This window comes from Sciurus carolinensis, chromosome 7 (genome assembly GCF_902686445.1).
Source record: "Sciurus carolinensis chromosome 7, mSciCar1.2, whole genome shotgun sequence".
Classification (NCBI taxonomy): domain Eukaryota; kingdom Metazoa; phylum Chordata; class Mammalia; order Rodentia; family Sciuridae; genus Sciurus; species Sciurus carolinensis.
The window spans coordinates 2,389,499-2,401,000 of record NC_062219.1 but is presented as its reverse complement, the minus strand read 5'-3'; the positions used below and the strand labels follow the sequence as shown (position 1 = coordinate 2,401,000).

Sequence of the window (11,502 nt, the reverse complement as noted above, 5' to 3'; positions counted from 1 at the left end):
TTCAGTGCACATGTTGAAGACGCGGAGGCGCCGCGGGCAGGTGGTGGAGCCCTGGAGGTGGGCCTCGGGAGGTCCTGGTCTCTGGGGTGTGCTTCCTCTTCCTCTCTCACCTGCTTTGCCAAGTGCTGCTGCATGCTGCTGCTGCCTCACCACAGGCCCAAAAGCTGTGGGGCCGACAGACCGTAGGCCGGCACCTCCGAACCCTGAGCCAGCAGACCTCTCCTCTTTTAGGTTAATCGCCTCAGGTCTTCGTCATGGTGATGAGAACCCGAGGAGCAGTCAGTACCCACCAAACAACAGACGCTCAAGTCCCTCAAATAAAATGGCCTGGTGTTTCATATACCCTACACACACCCGCCTGTGTGCTTTAGATCATCTCTGGATTGTTTATAATATGGAATACAATGTAGGTGCTACAGAAATAGTTGTGATATTACTCAGGGAATAACAGCAAGAAAAATGTCTATACTGGTCAGTACAGGTGCGATTTCTAAAATTACTTTCAATCTACAGTTGGTTCAACCTCCACTGCAGGACCCACAGAAGCTGAGGGCTGACGTCTGTAGAAAACCATCCTTGAGGCGGGTGCACACCCACATACTAGCAGACGGTACCTCCCAAGGGTCAGGGGGGAGCATTAAGGAAATCGAGGTCACTGAGAACAGAAAGGGCTGAGGAGGGAGGGAGGGAGTCAGGGCCACTGTAGAGAGGGCAGGCAGTGAGGAACCAGAGCCCTCGCTGGGCCCATCTGTGCCACTCCCCTGGCGAGCTTGTACAGCCCCTCCACCTCCTCTGCTCCATTCCCTGAGCCTGTGGCCCTCTACCCTGTGCGTGGGTGAGACCAGCAGAGGCAGCCCTGGCCCTCCACCCTTCTCAGCCCAGAGTGGCTGCGGAAGGGCGTGGGCCCAGGTTCCTCCCTCCCTGGGTTTCCTGGGGACCTCTGTGGAGCACAGCCAGGCTTCCTGATCACCTGGAAGGGCGGCCCTCCTATAGCCTACCCGGTCCCTCCACACCACACAGATGGCCCCCAGGGCCCTCATCACATCCAGGTCACCACCTTTGTTCCCAGAGCCAGTGCTGCGGGCACACCTTCCAGAAAGCTTGCCTGGGTGGCTTGGTGGGCTTCCCCAACCACCTCTGGCCCCCACCTCTATCCCCAGACCTGTGGCTTGGCCAGTGCCCAGCAGCCCACTCCTCTCTGCTCCCCAACTCCTGGGACAGAGCGTCACTGGTTCAGAGCAGATAAGTGAAGTGCAGAGGTCGTCACAAACCCCAGCCACCGTCAGCTCTGCAGGAGCTCAGGACGTGGGGCCTCACTCAGAAACGAGCACTGCGCTTAATGCTCCAGTTACTAAACGTACCATTGGAGGGACCTTTTCTTGAGCATTTGTAGATTGATTCTAATCAGATTAAATTTCCTTAAGTAATTAAAAATGCAATCGTGGCTTCAGCACGGCTGATTCTTTGAAAACAAAACCAAAAAAATCCTTAAACCAACCTCATACCTCCACAGAACTACTACTGCAATTATTGAGATATTTCCTAGCTAACTTTTGTAATCTGCTTGTCCTGCTTAAAAGAAAACATCCAGAACCATTCAGTTAGACTGGCTGCTCGGCCACGCCTGCCCCCTGACCTAAACTCACATCACTGGACCGGTACCTGGCCTCTGTGGTCACACTGGACACGCCACATTAGCCTTTTTTTGCAGCAAGGCCATTCACAAAGGGTTCAGCATTTTGCAGTCTGGGTCGGGTGCCCCCTAGGCCCTTCACTGCATTTGTGCAGATTTCCCACCATGATGCTCCGCCTCCGCCCAAAGCCCCGGGAACCAGTGAGCACGGACTGAAACCTCTGACCCCAGGACTCAGACAAAACTGCCCTCTTCTTAAAATGTTCCCAGGCATTCTCTACAGCGACAGCTGACCAACAGGCCTGCCTGAAGGAGGACAGTTCAGACTAGGACCCGCTTCCTGATCTCTTCTGGTGCATCTTCCCGTTTGTTTGCCTCTTAATATCGCTGGATCTCCCTGCCTGGATCGTAATGTCACTCAGCACCTCCGAACCACTTGTCACTTTTCCCCTCATGTTTCCTTTTCTCCGTTCCCACCATTTTCTCAAACTCTCACTGCCCTATGGCATGTACCCTTTCTTACAGGTACAGGGTCTGGGACTGACCTTTAGGAGCACAGATCTGAGACCGACACATGGGAGCTCGACGTGGAATTGTCATGGTTCTGTCGTTCCTTTTCTTCCTATGCATATTTGTCTCAATTATGAGAACTCTGAAATTTTTAACCCTTCAAAATAGAAGGAAAAGTAGGATTCTAGCAAATATATTTTAAAATCATTAGGATTAGGGGAAGTTCTCTGCAAACGTGAAAGACAGTTTTTTATAACCCACCATCACTTTTTGAAGTCTTGGAGGACAGACTCATGATTTGTGCTGCAGCCCGAGGACCCTGATCATTCCTGGCTGACAGTCATGCTCATCCGAGTTTCACTGGTCACTGAGCACTCTTAAAACAGGTGTATGGTTGGCCACTTATCTAGAAGTTTAGATAATGTTTAGACGAGTTTAGTTTTAATGACTCCCTTCCAGAGGTGAGGAGAGAGACACACGCTGGGAACCAGTCGGGTAGGAACTGGAGACAGCTGCAGGCTCTATCAGGGAAGCTCCTCCTCTGATGGGGTCAGTCCTGAAACGCCTCTGTGCACTGAAAACACCTCGGCAGGAAGCACATCTGCACACCCACCCCCTGAGCGCGTCCCCAGGACCAAGTGCGAGAGGGGAACGGCGGCTCATGCCCTGCCCAGCACGTGAGGATACTGGGCCGGGCTTGGCCTGGGAGAGGCCGAGACCATGCCCAGGTTCGAAGAGAGCCTCTTCAACAAGTGGTGCTGGGAAGACTGGAATCCATAGGTAGCAGAATGAAACCCAACCCCTCGCTCTCACCCTGCACAGAACTCAAAGTGGATCGAGGACCGAGGCATTAGACCAGAGACCTGCACCACTGGGAGAAAAAGGAGGCCGACTCCCATCGCGTCAGCTTAGGAACTGACATCAGCAGGACTCCCCAGGCACTAGAAGTAAAATCAAGAATCCATGGAAGGGATGGTGTCAACCCACGAGTCTCCTTCACACAGGGGAGACGAGGAGAGCGCACCTGCAGAGCGGGCGGAAGTCTGTGGCAGCTGCGCCAGAGAGAGGGGCGTTGGTCTCCGGGACACGCACTTGCCTCCTCTGACCCTAGGCTTGGGTTGCACACGCTCCCTGGAGGTGCCGTGCAGGTCCTGAGCCTTTCCTTCGGATGCGCAGTCTTGCTCTAAGCGCCTTCCTCGGGACCTCCTCTGCTGCATCCTGTACGCTGTGGCGTGGTGTGTCTCTGTTTTCACTTCTTGAGACATTCTTACACATTCAGATTTGCTCGGCCCATTGGTTGTTCAGGAGCACTGCGACTTCCGCATTGGGAGTGGCCCATGGAAGCATCGTGTCCCCGAGCAAGTGCCTTTCCCATGGCAAGGGGGCTCTTTCCTTACCCTCCACTTTCTTCTGTGGTTGGAAGTGGCACAGGACCCTTACCAGAAAGTTGAGAAGGTGCTAGTTCTAAGCTCTTGGGCTTTCCAACCTCCAGACCTTGAGCCTGAATAAGCCTTTTTTCTTTGTAAATTACTCAGTCTCGGGTATTCTGTCATGGCAACAGAAAACAAGTTAAGATGCCAGTCCTGCACCCGTGGCGCCATTTCCTGGAACACTGTTCTCTGTCTCACCTCTCTCACTCTGCGTAGGCCGAGGCTGATGCCTGTCATAGACAGCACATCGTTGGATCTTTGGATCTGTTTTGTTGTTGTTGTTGTTTATTCTTTTAGCCACTCTATCTTTCGATTGGAAATCACAATGCATTTACATTTGAGGCAACTGTTGACAGGGCACTTGTGATTGCCATTTTCTTTCTCACTGACCATGTTAGTTTCTACCTGTTGGTACGGCTGCATCCCTTTGTGATTTGTTCTGCTTTTGAAATAGTATGCTGTGGTTCCCGTCCCTTTATCTTCCCTGCATCTTCATGGTCACTATGGGACTGACAGAAATATCTTACCATAAGACGTGGTCATTTAAGCCGACAGCTTACCTTGGGGAAGGCTTTGGCAGCAGGCCCAAGGCACACAGAGCTGCACCCTCTGGGAACAGGGCACTTTCTGGTCTGGAGCGGGGACAGCAGCAAACAGGTCTGCCCAAGGGTGGCTCTGCATCTCAGAATGACCCTTTTGGGTCTCGGCTCCTCAGAGCCTCATGGACTCCCAGCTGAGCCCTGAGGCCACCACAAAGGCACATGTGTCTGTAGTGTCTGGCTGCAAAGGTCTGTGGGAACTTCCTGTTTTGCCACCTTGAGACCTTTTTCAGCTCTTTCTATTGTGAAAAAGCACACGGTGTAAAATTTACCATTAGTGACATTTAGCTCACTCAAGTGTTGTGCAGTCAAACCTGATTCCAGAACATTCTGTCACCCTAAGGAAGCCTCCCACCTCCTACCTCAGCAGTCATTCCTGGTCCCCCTACCTCAGTCCCCACCTCCTACCTCAGCAGTCATTCCTGGTCCCCCTACCTCAGTCCCTGGAACCCTCCAGCCTGCTTTCTGTGACCTTACCAACTCTGGATATTGTTCCAGAGGAATCACGTAGCATATGGTCTTGACCCCGGCTGCCTTCACCCACACAGTGTTTTCAAGGGAACCTCCCGGAACCTTCTGTCTTGGGACTGTTGAGGTGCTCTTCATCTGTCATGAAAGGTAACATGTCTGGGCCTGGAAGGTCCTGTCATCATATGCTGGGTGGTGACCAGTGACAAGGCCAGTTCAGAGGGGCACTTTGACCTGCTGGCTGCTGCCAGAGGGGGATGCTGCCGCTAGGTCTGATTTAGGGCCCGGCATCTATAGACGTCATTTGAACTTGCAGTCATTCATTTCATTTTGAGTAACTATTTTACCACTAAGTTGACAAAATAGTTTTGACAAAAAATGGTTGATTAAAAAATAGAAAGTGAATTCCTGGGTTTAAAGATTTAATAATCTTTTTCTCCTGTTTAATACACCACACAATTGCAATAAAAGTATATCCACAAACAAGGAAGGGGCTGAGCCTCTAAGCGGCCTGAGCTGGTGAACGCGCCACGGTAAACGGATCACCAAGAGGACAGGTCAGCTTCTACCTGGGGCCAGGGTTCTGGCCCCAGGTCAGACCATGTGCTGCTGTGCTGCAGGCAGGAGGTGCTGGACCTGCCGCTCCCCTTGGGTCCGGAGTGCGCGTCGCCTCCGCTTGGCTCCACTTCCCGGCGCGTGGGGATGCCGCTTGCTCACCAGCTTCTGCAGCTCTTGGATGATCCTCCTGACGTCCAGCCCATTCCTGGACGCTCCCGAGGTGGCTTCATTGAAAGGAAAAATGAGCGTGAAGCTGCCTGCCTGGGGGTCTGGCTCTGGGCCCGTGTCGGGGACGCTCGGGGGGCTCTTGGTCCTGCAGGGGTGTGGCTGGGTGAGGGTCACGTAGGGGATGAGCGTCGGGCCTGGCGTGCGCCTGCCCCTGAGGCTGGCCTTGATTTTGGGCGCCTCCCTGGTCGACAGCAGCAGGTCCTGCCCGTTTGCCGTTTCTCTCAGCTGAGTGGTGCGCGGGCGGGTAGGGCAGGTGCTCACAGCCTTCTCCGTGGCGGGGCTGGTCCTACTGTGCGTCCTCCCTGTGAATCGCAGGAGAGACCCGTATGGAAGATGAGTGTGAGGGCCGCCGCGCCCGCGCCTGGCGCCCCTAGAGAAGAGGGGGTCGGGGTTCCCGCTCGCTGCCTTGCGGCTCTCTTTCTCCTCGCTTCTTAGACCGTTTAAGCAGATCAGCTCAATGATGTCGTGGATAAGTTTCCTCTTCACGGACACGTCTGTGGAACAGTCCAAGGACAAGGCAGGGCTGTGGTTCACTTCCAAGAGCCACGGCTTCAAGTTGTCATCAATCAAGATGTCAAACCCGAAGAGCTCAAAGCAGTTGGCAGCAAAGGGGACGGAGGGAGCCATCGCGAGGACTGTGAGGATGACCATGTGGTTGATCTTCTGCCACAAAAGCAGGTCATCCACGTCCCCATTGCGAAGGTACGAGAAAAACCTGCTGAGGGTCCACTTGCAACCACGACCAACTACTTCTTTGATCTTCTCGTAGGAGACCCCAGACTTATTGATGCTGCTGTTGGTCAGATGTGCATAACAGTTTTTCAAATCATGGAGGTCAAACTTTTCTGTAGCAAACCGTACTAGCCCCTCCTTATACACATAAATGGTCAAAGGCTTAAAGCCAGTGACACAGACATAGAGGCGGAGGTCACATTTATACCTACCGACAAGCAAAGGGTTGCAGATATATTTCTGCACTATATACGCATCGCTGAAGATCAGATCTTTAATGTCACTGAAGATCATTATGCCCCTGCCACGTGAGAGCTCTGCTGGCTTGCAGATCCAGTAGCCGTGCTTAGCGCCCCGCGTCTGCTTCTCCCTGAAGTACTCGGCTATGAACTTGGTGTAGTCACTGGGCATGATGAACGTCTCGGGCACGAACTCGTAGAGGGCGGCGCCATACATCCTCCGCATGCGCTGCAGGTGTCTGGCCAGCCGGTCCTTCCTGGTGAGCGTGGTTGTGCCCGGGTGGTGGTTGAGTCTCTGCCATGGCTTGATATTGATGTGCTCGATCATCCGGAAAGAGGAAGTCCTCCAGTACAGGTTCCAGTCTTCCACATTCCGCTCCTGCTCGTCGAACTTGTCCCACCCGCGCTCCAGCAGGACACTCTGCACGACTTTCGGAGTGGTCTTGTCCACACGGAACACCAGCGGCTTCAGAGTGGCCCCGGGAGGCTCATCTTCAGTCTTGAAAGAAGGGTTTCTGTCCTAAAAATTGATCACCAGAAGAGGGTTAGAGGAGCGGGCCTGGAGGTCCGATCAGGCGGGGCTTCCAGAGGAAGGTTGGTGCATGGTGCCACCAGCGTCTCCTCTGTACCTCCCCTCCCACCACAGTCTGGCTGCCCCTGCCGCTCCACCAGGTGTCCTCGGACAGCATGTCCATCTCTTCCCCAGCTCGCCTTTCCTCTATTCCCCAACACATTACACTCCGTCTGTGATGTTTAGAATTACACAGTCCACAGGTTTGTCATCAAAACCTTCTTTATTTTTCGTGAACCTTAGGTCTCACGCTCACGAGCAGGCACTCCACCCCTGGACTACAGCCCCAGCCCCTGTTCAAAACTTTGAGGGTAAATAGTCACTGTAGACGCACCTGTGCAGAATCCTATTGCCCTAAATAGTGAGTGTCATTACTTACAAAAAATAGATGCAAGGTTTCTATATTTAAAAAGACATGAAGTAGAATCATATTATGGCATTTGCAGATAAATGGATGGAGTTGGAGAATATCATGCTAAGTGAAATAAGCCAATCCCAAAAAGCCAAAGGCCGAATGTTTTCCCTGATAAGTGGATGATGATATATAATGGGGGTGGCGGGTGAGAGAAGAATGGAGGAACTTTAGATTATGTAGAGGAAAATGAGAGGGGCGGGGGTATGAAGGATGGTGGAATGAGACAGATATCATCATCCTGTGTGCGTGTATGATTACATGAATGGCATGAATCTACATCGTGCACAATAGAAACAGAAAGATGTACCACATTTGTGTACAATGAATCAAAGTGCAGCCTGTAAAAATAAAAAAAAAAAATAGATTTGAGTGTGTTACATAAGCTGGATGTGACGACGTTGCCTGGCCTGAGAAGCTCTGGAGCGACCAGCCACACTGCAGCAGGGCTTCCCCAGACCAGCACCTGAGCACCCTGGGCCCACTGGACACACTTCAGAGGCAGAGGCTGGGCCAGTCATGAACGTGGTCAATTATGAGAAAAGTAGTTGAATGGAAAAACTCGAGTTAAAAACTCACTTGGCACAAACGTTAATGTGCAGATCATGCCTCCCATTTTGAAAGATAAACAGAAAATGCAGATTTGACGGTCGTTCTGAAGTGCAGAGACGGAAAGCAGGGTCATGTCTGAGGGAATCATGAGTGACAGCGGAGCGTGACGCTTCGCCAGGGCCTGGAGAGGCGGGAGGGGCTGCGGGCGGCGCTGGGAAGAGCGGCGGCCTGAGTCGGCACGAGCGTGCGCCTCAGAACTCCATCCGGCCGCTTACTCGGCTTCTCTGATGGCGTCAGCCTCCTTCACGCACGTTTGCACATGGTGGCCAGATGACTTGCTCGGGGCACACGAGTGTCTGAGCGAGTTTGGTGGAAGTTGTATTTCAGTGAAGCAGGTTATGACGGAGGGAGGCGGGAGGGAGAATCTGGCCACACACGCACCTTTTTCTCCAGCTTTGAAATCCCGAGACCTCGGCGGGGAGGGATGAGAGGACGGCTCTCGAGATCAAGGCCAGCTGCTCCGTGCGCTATGCTACCGACACAGTGCTGAGGGTCGCGGCCTGGGCTGCTGGCTCCAGAGCTGTGAACAAAGCAGCACCCACAGAATGAAGGGCCCCGTCAGAGCGCTAGTTCTTCGATGAGGGACATACAGAATTGACAACTCTGTTGTGCTCATTAAAAAATTCAGTCTTCACAGTTTATACTGATGTTTCCAAGTAGTGTTCAGTGGTGTTAGCAAGTGTCTTAAGCAAAGTGTGTGTGTGTGTGTGTGTGAGAGAGAGAGAGAGAGAGTGTGGTATGTATGTGGTATGTGCCTGTGGTGTACGTGGTGTATGTCGTATGTGTGTGCAGTATGTGAATATACAGGGCAGCCCCGGAGTCAGATGTTTATCACTACTGGATTGAGCACATTAAAAATGCTCTCTCAGCTGGGGTGTAGCGCATGGTAAAGCACTAGCTAATCATGCACAGGTCCTGGGTTCCATTCCCAGAGACGACCACCATGCTTTTTTTTCTGCTTTCAGGAAATAGGGCAAGTTGTTTTAGTCAGCTTTCCATCATTGTGACCAAAATCCCTGACAAGAAAAACAAAGAGGTTCAGAGGTTCAGTCCACTGTTGGCCAACTCCATAGCTCTGGGCCTGAGATGAGGCAAACATCGTGGCAGAAAGATGTGGTTGAGAAAAGCAGTTCAGTCAGGAAGCAGAGAGAGTTCCTCTCATCCTGGCAAAATACAAACCCCAGATTCATGGCCTGGTGACCTACTTCCTTCAGCCAACCTTACCTGCCTACAGTTACCACCTACTTAATCTACTGAAGTGGGCCAACCCCCCGATTAGGTGACAGCTGTCATCATCTACTCATTTCACCTCTGAACATTACTGCATTGTCTCACACTTAGGCTTTTGAGGAACACCTCATATCCAAACCATAACTCTTTGTCCCTGGCCCCAAAAACTCATGCCCATCTCAAAATGCAAAATGTATTTGTCCATTTCCCAGAGTCCCCCTAGTCTCAACTACTCCAGCATTGCCCAGAAATCTAAATCCAAAGTCGGAGACTCAAGGCAAACTCATGGATGTTTCCCCTGTAGAGATTGAAAGCAAGTTACATATAGCTAATACGTAAAGGCACAGAACAAACATTTCCATTTCACAGGGGAAAATAGGGACAAGGAAATAAGGAATGGTACCAAAACAAGACCAAAATCCAGCTGGGCAAACACGTCCTGTAACTCTACATCCAGCACCTGGGGCATATGGCACTGTGATGTTCTCTCCAAAGGGCTGGTGTAGTTCTGTTCCTACGCCTTGCTGGTTGCAGCCCACATGGCCTCTCTTGATTTGTTTCTACTTGATTTTTGCAGCTTTCCTTGGCAGACATTCCACGTTGCCAGCATTGGTTAATCTCGGTATTCCCTGCTTCCTTTGGATGGCTTCATGCATCACCTTCTCTGGCAGCCCACAAAGACTCTGACCTTGCTACACCTTACCTAGTCTACCAGGCAATCCTTCAAAATCTCAGGGAAGTCTCCATGATCCCCTAATCCAGCACCCTGCATTCGTGCAGAACCAACTCCGTGTGGTTGAAACACCAAGGTCTGCTGCCACCTTTAGCAGTAGTAAAGCCTCCAGGGACCATGGTTGCAGCAGCCTTCGAGTATCTGGGTGACTGAGCATAATGAAACAACTTCCTGGGTTCCCTTGTGTAAGCAAGGCACCCCCATGGTGCCTTCTCAAAGGCATTTTTAACTCAGAGGTCTCAGTCGACCAATGGCAGTATGTACCCTTGAGCCTGAGACAGGTGTAGTCTTGCCAATTTCTGAGCCATTCTTCCTGTTGTCACTCTGTAAAGCACTAGATCTCTTTTGTGGCTATAATCTTGTCAACAACCACACTTTCCTTGGCCCCAGTCTTATACCCATTTTTCTGGTCAAAATAGAAGTTTTCAAATCTTTCTGCTCTTGATTGGCTAAAAGCTGCCAGCAAAATCCATACTACTGCCTGAATGCTGTGCTGTCTTGAAATGTTCTCTGCCAGATGAATTAGTCCATCGCCTTTGAATTCAGCCTCACAGAAAGTCTCAAAAAATGGAAAAAATTAGACAACTTCTTTGCCCTAATGCAACATGAATGGGCTCTAGTCCAATTTCCAACCTCAGGAGACCAGTCTTTCCTTAGTCCTCAGTCCTAATGGCATTCTGGTGTTCTGAGCCCCCACCAGGACTTCCCATTAACCTCTGCTCACAACATTCTAAGTCTTCTCCAGCCTGAATCTCCAAACTTTTCCCAGATCCTCTCTCAAACTGGTTTCCAATGCTTCTGAACCACATGGTCAGGTTAGTTGGAGCAACAGCCCCACTTGTGGTACCAATTTCTGTTTTAGTCAGATTTTCATCACTGTGACCACAATACCTGATAAGAACAACATAGAAGAGCAAAAGCTTATTTGGGGCCCACAGTTTTAGAGGTCACAGTCAGGATCTGAGGTGAAGCAGAACATCATAGTGGAAGCGTGTGACAAAGGAAGGTAGATCAGGACATGACATCCAGGAAGCAGAGAGAAGTCCACTCACCAGGGACAAAGTATATCCAAAGGCATGCTCCCAGTGACTTACTACACCCTCCATCCAGTGGATTAATCCACTAATTATGTTACAGTTCTCATAAACCATCAGTTCCCCTCTGAAAATTCCTGCCTCACAAATGAGCTTTGACAAGTCAGGAAAACCAACTAAATATTGTCCAGTATTTGAGAATGAACATATCAGAGGCTCAAAAAGAGTAGTGTCCTGCAGCATCAGTCACCATATTCCACTCTGAGCTCTTGGTGACAGTATGGCCTTCCCAGTCTGTGAAAGTCTGAAAACCCAAGCTTCCCCTTTCCATAAAACCAGGGAAGTCAACTGGTGCTTCCCATTAGGGGAAAAGTGTACAGTACAGCAAGACTAAGTATTTACAAGGGCTGGCCTTGGATTCTGTTTCAACTGAGTATCCGTTTTCCCATCCATGCAATTGAGAAACCAAACACCAAATCAGAATTCTTTTCTTTTGGTCAAAGTTCTTCTGGA

At 51.0% G+C, this 11,502-nt stretch overlaps 1 protein-coding gene across 1 annotated transcript; it reads right to left on the bottom strand.

Annotated features, from left to right (window-relative positions):
• Nucleotides 1-5,234: 5,234 nt before the first annotated feature.
• On the bottom strand, nt 5,235-7,092 carry Ttll2 (tubulin tyrosine ligase like 2). Its single transcript, XM_047557949.1, has 2 exons — nt 7,027-7,092; nt 5,235-6,917 (listed from the first exon to the last, which is right to left on the bottom strand). Exons 1-2 carry the CDS (start codon nt 7,090-7,092, stop codon nt 5,235-5,237), a joined length of 1,749 nt encoding a protein of 582 aa, XP_047413905.1.
• Nucleotides 7,093-11,502: the final 4,410 nt, after the last annotated feature.